Source organism: Vigna umbellata, chromosome 5 (assembly GCF_029865625.1).
Source record: "Vigna umbellata cultivar VRB3 chromosome 5, Vumbellata_1.0, whole genome shotgun sequence".
Classification (NCBI taxonomy): Eukaryota; Viridiplantae; Streptophyta; class Magnoliopsida; order Fabales; family Fabaceae; genus Vigna; species Vigna umbellata.
The window spans coordinates 63500984-63514916 of NC_142169.1; the positions used below are offsets into that span (position 1 = coordinate 63500984).

Consider the following 13933-nt stretch of genomic DNA (forward strand, 5'->3'; position numbering starts at 1 on the left):
TCGTTTCGGTCTCATTCAGTTTGGTTTGTTTTGGTTTAGTTCGGTCCTACTCGGCTCGGTTCGGCTCTGGTCAGCTTGACTCAGCTTGGTCGGCTCGGCTCAACTAGGTTCAATTTGGTTTGGTTCGTTTCGGTATGGTTGAGTTTGATTTGGTTTGGTTCAGTTCATTCTAGTTATGTTCAGTTCGGTTCGATCTGGATCGATTCGGTTTGATCTAGTCTGGTCTAGTTCGGTTTGGTCCAGATCGATTCTTTTCGGTTTGGAATTGTTTGGTTCAGTGGTCTGGTTTAGTGTGGTCCAATTTGGTTCGGTTCGACCAGGTCTATTTCGGTTCTATTTGGTCTAGTTTGGTTTGGTTTGGTTCAGTTTGTTTGGTTGGGTTTGGTTCAGTTCGATCCTGCTCGGTTCGGTGAGGCTCAGCTCGACTGGGCTTGGCTAGCTCGCCCTTGGCTCGGGCTCAGTTCAATTTGGCTTGATTTAGTTTGGTTCGATTCAGTTCAGTTTGACTAAATTCGGTTTGACTCAACTTAATTCGGTTTGACTCAATTAGGTTCGATTTGATATAGTTCACACTATTATTATCACGTAACACTACTACGTAAGTTTGAGACGTGACAATTTTTTTAAAACATTTTAAAAAATAAAGAAAAATAATTTAAAAAATTCAAAAAAAATCACAAACTAACTATATTTCAATTTTTCAAAATTAAAAACTCAATTTAAAAAAAAAATTATTTAAGAAAAATCATGAAAAATAAAGACCATCACCTTGTTAAACCAAATAAATTTAACACTTAATCAAATTTAAAAATCTAAAAAAAAAAGTTTTCGTGTTTCATCTCCTTCGCCTTCTCCAGGATGAAAGGCAGTAGCAGTCCACCACTATTTTCTTGTGCTTATTGGGGAAGCTGAGGTCGAAGAACTGCTTTTGGGATCTAAAAGAAATGTTGTCGGTGGTGTGGTGGTTGGGGTTGTTCTTCTCGGACTCGACACAGATGAATCTCCACTTGAAGCAGTCCACCACCTTCTCACCCTTCTCTAAGCGAATGGTTAATTTCTTCTCCTTGGGACTCCTTGGGCCGCTTGAGAGCACCGTAGTACAGCCAAAGCATGAGCTCAACAGTGCCACCAGATAAGGCAGTGCGGGAAACTTTCAGTGATTTTTTTTTTCCTGTAAATTTAGCAGTCACATTGATTATGGTACACTAAAACTTATTGAAAGGAAATTGTAAGAAACGAATCCCTTAATTATGTGGATGTTACACTGTGTTCATATACTTACAGGACCATGAAGGAGAAGACGTTCCCTGCACATCAAAAGGTTAAATTCTTGGATTTTGGAAAAAGAACGAGGTTCGTCAAAATTTATTATAGTAAATTAAGCAACAGTTAAAACACATTGCGTTAAAGAAAATGCTACATGTAATTAAAATTACTAGAGAAGGGTTATTGTTAATTATGAAAATGATACACAGAGATACTGAAAAGGGAAATGATGAAGAAAATGACAAAGAAGTGAAATTCAATTTTTTTTATCCGATTAAGTGGATTTGTTTTTTTCGAATTATGTATGAATTTTTTGCACACTATTATTGCTTGCATTTGCATACAATTAGCAGAGGAGGTTTGTTAATTTGGCTTTGAAAGTATATAAATAAAAGTAGGGATAAAAATAAACCTTAAGGTACAAGCAACTAATTTATGGATACAACAATTTTATCTTAAAATAAAACAAAATCACAGATATTACTAAGCTAATGTGTATTGATCTTGATATTAGCAAAGAAATGGGAGTGTCCTAGAATCAAGCTTACTTGGCACCGTGTTATTAATGTGAGAAGGGATTCAGGGGAACTAATATCCATGTATGACAATGATGCACTAGTTAAATTGTTTAGAGTTTAAGATTTAGAGTTAAATTGTTTAGAGTTTAAGATTTAGAGTTTTAAGGTTTAGAGTTTTAAGGTTTAGGATTTACGGTTTAGGATTTACGTGGTGACCCTTTGCTCAACATATTATGTTGTTTAAAATCACGTGTTCTACTTTTAGTTGCTTTCACATAAAATAATTTTTACAATTCTGATAAAAATTTCAATGTCACTTTGATTATATTTGTTTTAAAACCACTTGTTTGATCTAAAACTTACACACAAATATTTTGTTAACTTGATCGTCGAGTTTTTTTATTATAAATATGTATTTATAGAAATCGATTTCACAAGTATTATTCTATTTCTTGAATTGTTTTAGTAAAACATTGATTTTCATTTATTTAATCGTTAGATCAAATTTGAATTTTGGAGATATTTCATGAAGTATTTTGATTGTTGTGTTTGATAATCAGAAGCATGTAGTCAAATAAATGATTTTTATATTTATTATAGAAATTTAAATGTCATTCTCTTTACGTTGTTTTATACCTAGTAAAACTTTGTTTTATATTTTTTTTAACTGTTTGATTAGATTGAAATTTTTATACGTAATACATGATATTCTACTTTAATTGTTAAAATTGTCAATTAGAGGTCTTTTGGTTGAAAATATATATATCTTGTAACCTTAAGAAAAATTTGATCGAAACTTAAACGACGAATTTTTGTTATAAAAATCGTGATAAAATAAATTGTTATATAATATCGTGAATTGTTGTAACCTGTGAACGAGTGTAAACTCAAGAAAAAGAGGAAAAATGGTGTGAAAAGTCTAATTATTTAAATTATAAAAGAAAAAAACTAAATGTAATTAATTATTAATTATAAATAAACATTTAAAAATATACGTTTCATGTTCCATAAAAACAATTAATCTATTCTAATTGATGATGATTGAAGTTTTTAAATATTTTTACATGGTTTTATTTTAATAACTTTTTTACATACTAACTAATTTTAAGCTAGTATTTTCTACTTTAAAAATACAAATATATCCACATTATTTATGACATTGTTTGAGTAAAATCAAATAAGTGGACCACAAAACGAATGCTAACATTTCAATTATGGATGTTAACAATAATGCAAGAAAACTTATGATAAATAAAAGGGGAGGGGAAGGAAAAATTGGAGAAGTGGGCATAGTAGCCAAATCTACCGCTTGCAACCCCAACGACCCCGCAAGAGCAAACCCCGGCGACCTCACGAACGGCCGACCAACTGGAACCACCACGATTCCAACTCTGGCAAGTCTTTGCAGCGACTGTGGCTCTGCATCATTGAAAAGTTCTCTTGCTCTTATCGGTAAATTCTCTTCCTCTGTTTTGCTTTACGTGCTGAAAAATGTCTTGCTGCTGTTTTGTGATTTATGGAGTTGAAATTAATCAGCATTAGTCTTGTTCTTTCAGTAGTGGAAGCTTGCACCAATTTCAGTTTGTAATCTGAATCATCTACTGAAATATAATTTGAAATGCTGTTAAAGATACACCATCAGGACAACTACGATGGGAAATGCTTGATTTATTGGACATTTGAAATGCATTTTAGGATTATATTTCTTTTGTTTCTAAGTAGAATTTTGCCGCGAGTGCTATTCTTGATTATCAAGGTTCGTTTAATACGTGGACTATATGGATAGGTAATTTATTGGACATTTGAAATGCGTTTTAGGATTATATTTCTTTTGTTTCTAAGTAGAATTTTGCGGCGACTGCTATTCTTGATTATCAAGGTTCGTTTTAATACGTGGACTATATGGATAAGTAATTTATTGAGTGGGTTTATGTGAATGCCGCCTAAATGGGTGTATGCTGAACCGCATACCCAGCTCCATTTTCATTTTGGAGAGAATTCATTGTTGAAAATAGATAAAATAGTTGGCCGTTAATTTGTAGAAAATGGGATAAAATTAAAGGTTGTTTTGTGTATGTGATGCTGAGCAGTTAAAGCATAATATTTGTAATATTAAATGTTTATTGAAGAAGGATAAAACAAATTCACCAAATGCGTACACCAATTAGGGATTTCCGCATTAACTAATTTGTTGTGTCAAGGATATATGTGTCAAGGATACATCTTATCATTTGTTAAAACGCATTTGTGATTACTAGCTTACATGTTTTTTTAAGAGTAATTCTCAGCCAACTTTAACAAAAGATGCAGGACTCCCAAGAGCCAAGACATGAATTTTGGGTGGGTCAACGAGTGCGTGCATTGGGTGATCCTCAACGAATTGGTACAGTTAAGTATGTGGGACCTATAGAAGGCTATTCAGACACTTGGGTTGGAGTTGACTGGGACAACGGAGAAGGCAAACATGATGGATCCATGAATGGTGTCCGCTACTTCCATGCTAAATCAGATAGATCAGGGTCATTTGTTCGTCCCCACAATCTAAACCAAGGGATTTCATTGCTTGAAGCTCTTGAAAGTCGATATAAAAGTGACTCTACAAAAGATGAAGAGGGTATATCTCAGGCTTAAATTCATTTGTGTCTAAAACATTTATATTTAGGGGCCATGAATAAGGGAAAAAATGTTTCATTTTAAATTTTGGTACAACAGAAAAGAAGTCAACTCTATTGTAGTTGAGCTGTTTTCTTTACCGTTGTTACCAAATTGTTACTGTAGTTGTTTGGTTTTGTTGTTTTCATTCTTCGAGGTTGCAGTTGGGGTGAAGGGGGAAAAGGGAGGGGGGTGGAAGGTTTCTTTTGTTCCACATGTCTTGAATAGGTGAGTATAGGTTGGAGGATAACATTTAATTTTAATGCTAATTTCTATTAAAAAACTCTACTACAACTTGTTTCCACATTGGTTGCATGGTGCAGGATTTAGTTAGTACAATTTTTGTAATTATATTTTATTATTATAAATTCTCTAAATATGTGGTAGAGAAAATCATCTAAGACATGTACAACTGACAAATTATGAATTTTGAACTCCATAATATTCCTGCCTATTGATATATCTATTTCCAGATTGTTAGAAATTGATTTGGTACGAAGCCCTGAGACCATTTTTGTGTTCTTTTAGTAATATTTTTTCTTTCTTTCAGGTTAAGAACTGAGAAGGTGTTCACAATGTTTTTGAAAATTTACCCCCATCCATTCTAAAATATTTTTTTACATTCTAGTCTGTCTTCTGTACATCTTTTTTCTGTATGCATACACTGACAAAACCTGGAAAATAAAATGTATTTTTTCTTTGTTTTGAGCAGATGAAATGTATGTCCTTTCAACAAGCAACCAGCGAGTATCTGTTCAACTTTTGGGTAAAGATCAAATTCAAGATAAGCTAAGAAGATTTGAGGAATTAACTAGTGTATCATTGTCATACATGGGCATTAGTTCCCCTGGAATCCCTTCTCACATTAATAACACGGTGCCAAGTAAGCTTGATTCTAGGACACTCCCATTTCTTTGCTAATATCAAGATCAATACACATTGGCTTAGTAATATCAGTGATTTTGTTTTATTTTAAGATAAAATAGCTGTATCAATAAATTAATTGCTTGTACGTTAGGTTTTATTTTTGGTTAACCTGTTTCAAACTGGAGTTATAATTTGTAACTTTGATTATTTGATATCATTTTCTATCCTGTTGCATTTTCAATATAAATAATGAGTTCTGTTGCAATTTTCTCTCTTTGATATCTTCAGGAGCCTTGGACTTTAACCGCCTTTTATTTTTTGTTGATAGATATAAAAGAACTTGACCTGACTGGGAACTTGCTTTCAGAGTGGAAGGTATGTTCTGCAACCAGCTTTTGTCTAGCAATCAATCCCTGCTACTGTTGCAGCTTCTTATTAACTTCTTTTCAACATATCATGCAAGTCTTACCAATAACTTCTATGATTTGTGTTTCTGGTTCAACTTATTTTGAAGAAATAATAACTTTTTTTATTAGCTTCCTAATAGAACTTTTGAAGAGAAAAGTACAATTACTTCATAGAAAATAAGCTTTCTTTTGTGAAAACTGGATCTGTTTTTCTATTTCTAATTGCATTTTGGTTGAAATGTGTTTATTATGAATATCTCCTTTATATTTTAATATGAGATTACGATCACTAGGATTTATTAAATTCTACTACGTTTTCTTTTTGTATGATAATGGATTAATTGGTTTTAGCGTATTTGATTTTTGGTACAATGGTGCACTAATTTGATAATATTTCTACTACTGCAAACTACCAAGGCACTTCCTCACTCTTTGTTAAAATAGGTTCAGAGTAGGTCAAAGTAAGCTTTATTCTAAAGCTTTTTTGGATAGTACTCTTCTATTGTCATTGTATCATATAGATCTGCTGCATATTAACATGGTATCAAAACCATTGGTTATAGCCTAACCTAGCGAAATTTGATATTTGTTGGGTCTATTGTTCCACCCACTATCGGCCGGTATCGAACCACTCATTAATGTCTAATTCTACACTCGAGATGTATATATTTCAGCTCGAAGGGTGGGTGTTGGAAGTCCCATCTCTACTAGAGATAGGGCCAAATCACAACATATAATAAGTGGGTGTAAATTTTACCTTACAAGCCGATTTTGTGGGGTTGAATTAGACATAAAGTCCACTTCTTAACAAATGCCAAAGTTTCACCTTTCTCTCTCTCTAACTCTCACACACACATACATCCTACAATCCTTTTTCGATTTTCATCCAAAATTGTTGTGGTGTTATATATTTGTCCAAAAATGTATGGATTGTGATAATCAAATATGTTAAATATAGGGAAAGCAATATTCTGGTTTCAGTTGTGAGAAGAAACCAACAATCATGTATTATTAGGTATAAGCGTAATAATAAATGTCATGTTGGTATTTAAGGGATAAGTCAAGAGCAATAATGTATTGTTAGAATGTGATTGAAAATAACTTATTTTGCAATAGGATATTTTCTTAGAAAGTGAACTTTAAGCTTAACCTCACAAAACCAGTTTGGTAAGTGAGGTTTGCACTTAGTTATATACTATAATTTAGTCACATGTTTAGTCGATGTGAGATCTCCAACATCTCATCTTAAGCTCAGAAGTGGACATCTTGAGCATGAGACTAGATATTTGTAGGTGGTTTGATAGTGGATGACACAATAAGTCCAATAAACCTAGCTAGAATTGAAGTTTAAGCCTAACTCAATCTCACAAAACTAGTTTGGTAAGCTGAGGTTTGCACTAATTTATATATTCTAATTAAACACATTATAGTCAATTTGAGATCTCCAACATATTTGATAGTTGGTAGGGTGTGTAATTAGGCAAAGGGTGTTGTTATTTGCAGTTTGTGGACAGCATACTCTTTGTATAAGCCTGTATGAGACAACAAGCACATTGCTGTATTGCATGCCATTTATGTGCTCGGCGTTATATTTTATTGGTTTATCAGTTGCTCTTATGTCAACTATGGGAGTGTCTTAAGTGATTTCCCATTTGTTATGTGTCAAGGGATTGGACAACCTTGCTATATTTCTTTCTTCTTTTTTTCTAGTTACAAAGGATGTCTAGACGTTATGTAGGGGGAGGTGGAGGGGAAGTGAAGTTTAATGTGGAGACAAAAAGGTCTTAGTGGGACTTCAACATAGCAAGGCTAATGGACTACAGTATATTTCATTTTTTGTTTAATCTTCTTTCCTGAATTGTTATGTAGAAATCTTTTTAACTATAGTTCTTGCCCTTTTTTTATCCCTTTTCCACTGTTCATGTACGAGATCCCTTTTACTTAGTTTTTTTTTGGTCTACCATTTTGTTAGTGATTGATTGAGGGTACTTGCCATTTACTTTCCTTTCAATTGATCTCTTTGCAGGATGTTGGCACAATTTGTGAACAGTTGCCTGCTCTGAGGACAATCAATTTATCCAACAATTTAATGTCACCCTATAAAACCAATCTTCCAATACTGAAAATCATCCAAGTTCTGGTTGTAAATAATACTGGCGTAGATTGGGAACAGGTTCCTTCTATATCTTTTCTAATGTTTCTTTAATAAATTTTCTTGATGGTATAAATAGAAATTGCTAAATATTCCTTTTTAAACTGGGCAGGTTGAGTTGCTTAGACAATCGCTGTCAACAATTGAAGAGCTACATATAATGGGAAACAATATAAGCAGAATACTGGTATGTTATCTTTCGTTTGGTATGCTTGCCAATTATCTTAAAGCTGTAGGCTTAGAATCTTCCTCCAATTTGAGGACAGATTAAAACACATTGGAAACTTACACAATCTTTTAAGTACCCCGGAGCCTGAATTTCAATGTTCAGTTTGGGGCATCTGAAGAACTGCTCTCCTTCTCTCATATTTATTTACTATCTCAAGTGATTGCTTTAGAATGCAAGCTGGACATATTTAAGGAATAGTGTTGCGGATATAATCCAAACATTTCAATATTTCTCAGCCTTTATAATGGCTGTTTCACATTGAGATGTTTTTTTCTCTTATCTGGCTGACTGGCCAGTTCGATGTGCTACACTATTTCTGTTTTAGCATTAAAATATGGTGAACTTTTTTTTTTCGTATGGAGATAATTCCTTTTGTACGTATTAGGTTTTCCCTTTCGTGTTTAATTTTATGTTGCTCTTCAGTTCCTGGTCAACTTTTAAATATAAATTACTAGCATTCTAAAGCCTTCTAATTTTCCTTTTCTGTTCAGCCCGGGTCATCCTCTACGGTTCAGGGATTTGATTGTCTGCGGCTGTTGAATTTGGAAAACAACTGTATAGATGAATGGAATGAAATCATGAAGCTTTCTCAGCTAAGATGGTCGGTAATGGCAGTTTTGTTTACTTCTAGAATACAGTCCTGACACCATTTGGAAACGATTCTATCTTAACTTTTAACCACATCTAACTTCAATAAAATATACTTCCATGTTGATCATACCTAAAATTATAACATAGGACTTGATCTAACCAGTTAACAATTTAGTTAATACATTATAATTTCAGTTAACTACTGACTGAGTTGTTGGTGTTTGTAATCTTGTAAATTGTGACTATGATATATTGTGTAAGAAATATTGTAATTAAGATGTAATGAGCTGTATAATTATGTAACTCTTGTTTATTATATTTATAACTCTAATTATAAATAAGAGCTTCTGCTGTGTACTTAAGACACGGATTCATTCATATGACTCTTGGTTTTCTACTTCTCAAAAACAGTTAGCATCATGGTGAAGTATATAGTTAGCTTGAAATATTGTTTAGAAGTCCCAGGGGGTATCTGTATCACTGGAAGTACTGATTTTATCTTAGAACTGGCCATAAGTATTCTTTTCTTCTTTGTTCCTGTATTTCTTCCTCAGATCAGTGCCCCTGCTTTTGGTTAGATTTGTTTAAGTCAGTCGATTTGATTTATTTATACTTGGTTATCTTTTTCAGTTTGGAGAAGCTTTATTTAAACAAGAATTGTTTGAATTCTCTATTTTATCCGGATAATAATGAGCGGTATGAATCAGAAGTTACATGCTATAAACCCTTCCAAAATCTATGCCGCCTTCTATTGGGTAATATTATAATTTTCCTCTTGATAAATATCATTTTCTACATATTCCAATGAAATCTGGATTGTGGATACCAGTTGAAGGCTTTCAAATCATGTTTCAGGTAATAACAACATTGATGATCTGGCCTCCATTGACTCATTAAACTTGTTTCCTAGTTTGGTGGTAAGGTTTATACTGTGAAGTGTTGAACTGGTTTACATATTTAATATAAATTCTTGAGTACGCATGCAATGGTTACTTTGATGTATCTGTAATGATGAGTCTAGGACTGCAGCCTGATATGATCCTAAGAAATTAAAGAAATTGAACTTCTCTTGTGAGTTATAATTAACTTATGCATTCAAACTTTTATGGAAGTTATCTTCTTCAAAAAGTTTTGGTGGAAAAGTTGGTTTTAACTTTTGAAGAAGTTTGATCAATTTTACTTTTTGGTCTCTTGTTCTACAATTGTTTGCTTGCTGAGAAGTTTATTGGACCATGGTCTATATCAAATAATCCATTTGAAAATGGTAAATTGGGGATACAATTCAAGATTATTTTGTAGCTACAGTTGCCGAAATTATGTGTGCTGGTCCATTACCTTTACAATCTTCCTTTGAGAAAGTAATTGACTTGCTTATAATTTATCTTTCCTCATTACCAAAGGGACCATTTTCTCCTTATTTTCTCTTTCACTGGTTTATTTTAGACTGAATTTTGCAATGCTAGCTTCAGTTCTAATTACTTATCTTTAATAACAACGAAGGATATCAGGCTTTCTGAAAACCCAATTACTGATCCTAGAAGAGGCGGGGTTCCAAGATTTGTTTTGATAGCTCGTTTAGCAAAAGTTCAGATATTAAATGGGAGTGAGGTATGACAGAAGATATCTCTGTTGCTTAGTTGCTTCTTTTATACACTCTTTTGCTAAACATAATGTTTCATGTCTGCTATACCTTTCAGGTTACTCCTCGTGAAAGGAAGGACTCTGAGATTAGGTATGTTTGTGTTATATACCCTTTTGGCAATTGAAAGTCTGAAGCGTCGTTTATGTTCATCAATTCTGTGTATTATTTTATAAGGCATTTTATCTGTCTTTTTATTAGTGTTGCTCATAGATGTTCGTATATGGTTTATACTCATTTGGACAAAATAGTTGGTTGGAGATCTGGTTTGTTTGCCTCCCTGTAATTATATTCCTTGTCATTCCAGCATGTCATAGGGGGCTGAACGTCTTTCTTAGCGTTGTATGTGAAAAGTTCCATTTCCTTAGATGGTGGTGGCTCATCTGTGGGATGCATCTTGTTGTCAATGCGAATCATACTTGCCTTGTAGTGTTAGATACTTCTCTTTCATGAAATCTAATTGCTTATTTCCATGAACTTTCAACCAATTTTCCTTATAGAAGAGGAAATGAAATTTAGGAATGTTAAGAAGGGGACTTAAGTCCAACTGAACCCCACAAAACGGGTGAGGTTTGTATCCACTACTTATATATTTTAAATTGACCTTATCTCTAGTCGATGTAGGACTTCCAACATACCCTTCTCATGCCGAGGTATATACATCTCGAGAGCAGGACTAGACATTAATGGGTGGTCCCATAGCGGGTGAAACAATATATCCAACTACACAAGTCTCGCTAGGATAGACTCTAACAATGACTTTGACACTATGTTAAGAAACAGATTTTAAGTCTAACTCAATCCCACAAAACCAGCTTGCAAGGTGAGGTTTGCACCTACTTATATATTTTAAATTTGTCTTATCTCTAGTCGATATAGGACTTCCAATAAAGAACAACAATTGACTCCATTTTTTAGGGTATCTCCTTCTTAGAACAATATATCCAACAACACAAGTCTCGCTAGGATAGACTCTAACAATGACTTTGACACTATGTTAAGAAGCAGATTTTAAGTCTAACTCAATCCCACAAAACCAGCTTGCAAGGTGAGGTTTGCACCTACTTATATATTTTAAATTTGTCTTATCTCTAGTCGATATAGGACTTCCAATAAAAAACAACAATTGACTCCATTTTTTAGGGTATCTCCTTCTTAGAACATGTCTCAGTTAGCTTGCTTTTCTTGACCACATCTCAAATAAAAAGCTACACAACCATAGAAACTGAAGCAATTTTTTGAGTTTCCCATCCTGAGGACTAAATATTGTGCACCTAAAAAAAGTAAAAATACAGAATACTTCAATACCCAACCAAAGCATTAAGTATATGATGGAATAGGACATAAAATTGATCCAACCTACACCTGTATGTTGTGTCAGAACCTAGCTAAAGGCAAGTGCAGCCTCCAGAACCTTTCTGATCAAGTTGTAGCTTCCTGTACCATGCCACTGCTGCCTATACCTAGAAGGCCTTTCAAGCTGAGTGCTTCTGAAGTATGCCACAAATACTCAAACGTATGTTTTATTCATTGGGTCACCCAAATAATTGTTAAAAGTTAAAACAAGGTTGTTGTGGCAGAAATATTTAATCTGTTTGTAGCATTCATTATTACTTTGAAATACTAAGTATACTTTTGTGGTTAGAGTCCTCTTTAAAGACGGACCATTAGACCTTTTTTTATTTTATCAATCTTTATACATGAGATAAGTGAGCCTTTTGAACCATGGTTATCTTTTGGGTTTAGAGTTCAATTAAAGTTCTATATGCAATTAATGTATGGTACGAAGCAACATCATCTTTCTATTCTTACATATTATTTACAATTCTTATGCAGGTATGTTCGGCTTGTTATCTCAAGGTTGCATACTAGTCCTGAAGAAATCAAACAGCATCCCAGGTAAATTCACGGACAATATCTGGAACCTTTGCTCTAGCATTAATGTTCGGTATATGTTGTGATGGAAATTGAAAACTGATGAAAATGCTATCAGAAATCAGTAGCTGTAGGTTCTTATGGGATTAAAAAAGCAAATATGTAATAATCGTTCATGGTGTTCAGATTTCGAAATTGGAAAAAAGACGTCGGTCAGAACTAGTGAATATGATGGTTGAGATTTCAATAGAAAACCAAGAGGAACAATGAAAACCTAGGTTTTACAGCTTGTGTTCTTAGGCATTATTTTGTCTGAGACTTCGAATGACTAGGTGAATAAGGTTCATAGCTCTTAATTTATTGGTTCTGTATATTGTTTGGGTGGGGAATTTAAGAGGGTGGGGTTGAGTTGTTTTGCGCTCCTTAGTTGTGCATGAAGCTATGAAGCTCAGACACGTTTGGCGTGTCTCTGGGTCTAACACGTATCGAACATCAACACGCGTACGACACATATTGATGAATTGTCCAATTCAAAAGACATTTTTTTTTCTCTAATATAATTTTTGACACGGTTCCAACATTACGTTAATAAGGATAAATACAATGATTTCCTAAAATGTTAGGTTCCAGACTTGGGAACCTAATATCAATTCTCACTTTCACTCCAAGAAACACAGAAAGATTGGAAGAAATCAATTGTATTCACAGTAAAAGGTTTGTACAAACAGCACCCAGAGGCATAACCCTCTTCAACAGGTAAGTACCCGTTAACAATCTAAACAATCAACAACCCATAACTCTTCTAACCAGCCAGTATTTATACAATCTTACACGCTCCCCCCCTTAACTGTCCTAGACAGTTAGTTTGTTATAGTCAGTTGCACTTATTCCTTCTCTCATACACTAACCACCTTTTCTTATTCCTATCAATACCCCCCCCTTCATTATCAACCTTGTCCCCAAGGTTGAAATCAGGGTACTGCTCCTTGATTGTTATTTCATCTTCCCAAGTGGCCCCTTCTGGCCCTCCTTGTTGCCATTCGACCAGCACCTGCTGCACACTTCTGCCTTCTTCGGTCCTCTGCCTCCTTCCCAAAATTTTCATGGGCCAAAACGAAGGCCCCTCTGCCTGCAGGTCCGGTGGTAACTCCCTCTCCGCCTGATGTTCTCCTAATGCCTTTTTCACCTGTGAAACATGGAACACAGGATGTATTCGAGCTGTCTCTGGCAGCTGCAGCTTACAGGCTGCCTCCCCTACCATCTGAATTATCCGGAACGGCCCAAAGTATCTGGCTGATAGCTTTGGGTGGAGTCTGGTAGGCATCGAGGATTGCCTATGGGGTCGTATCTTCAAATACACCCAGTCCCCTACTGCCAAGTTCGCAACCCTCCTCTTTTTATTAGCTTGTCGCACCATCAGATCTTGCGCGCGCTCAAGATGAAACTTCAATTGTTTCAAAGCTTCGTCCCTGGTTTGAAGCTCTTGATTCACAGCCTCCACTAGAGATTCACCAGGAATGAATCTGTGCAAGGAGGGAGGTGCTCGCCCGTAGACAGCCTCAAAAGGGGTGCATCGGATTGCCCCTTGATAGCACGTGTTATACCAAAACTCCGCCCACGATAACACAGTCATCCACCCTTTTGGCTGCTCTGAACAGAAACACCTGAGATATCCTTCTAACACCCGGTTCACCACCTCTGTCTGCCCGTCCGTCTCCGGGTGATACGCGGTGCTCA

The 13933-nt window shown here is 34.8% G+C and overlaps 1 protein-coding gene across 2 annotated transcripts in view; it reads left to right on the forward strand.

The window, feature by feature from the left end:
* Window positions 1–3023: 3023 nt before the first annotated feature.
* PFI (tubulin folding cofactor E / Pfifferling (PFI)) overlaps window positions 3024–13933 on the forward strand; it is a 14615-nt gene continuing 3705 nt past the window's right edge. Inside the window, exons 1-12 of one of the 2 annotated variants that reach the window (XM_088116717.1) lie at window positions 3024–3236; window positions 4089–4398; window positions 5149–5319; window positions 5632–5678; window positions 7737–7883; window positions 7975–8049; window positions 8583–8692; window positions 9313–9437; window positions 9538–9599; window positions 10183–10290; window positions 10380–10414; window positions 12158–12220. In XM_088116717.1, the coding sequence (XP_087972843.1) occupies window positions 4089–4398; window positions 5149–5319; window positions 5632–5678; window positions 7737–7883; window positions 7975–8049; window positions 8583–8692; window positions 9313–9437; window positions 9538–9599; window positions 10183–10290; window positions 10380–10414; window positions 12158–12220 (1253 nt within the window). In that variant the 5' untranslated portion in view covers window positions 3024–3236. The remainder of the gene's footprint in view (window positions 3237–4088; window positions 4399–5148; window positions 5320–5631; window positions 5679–7736; window positions 7884–7974; window positions 8050–8582; window positions 8693–9312; window positions 9438–9537; window positions 9600–10182; window positions 10291–10379; window positions 10415–12157; window positions 12221–13933) is intronic. The other variant, XM_088116718.1, reaches the window with a different exon arrangement.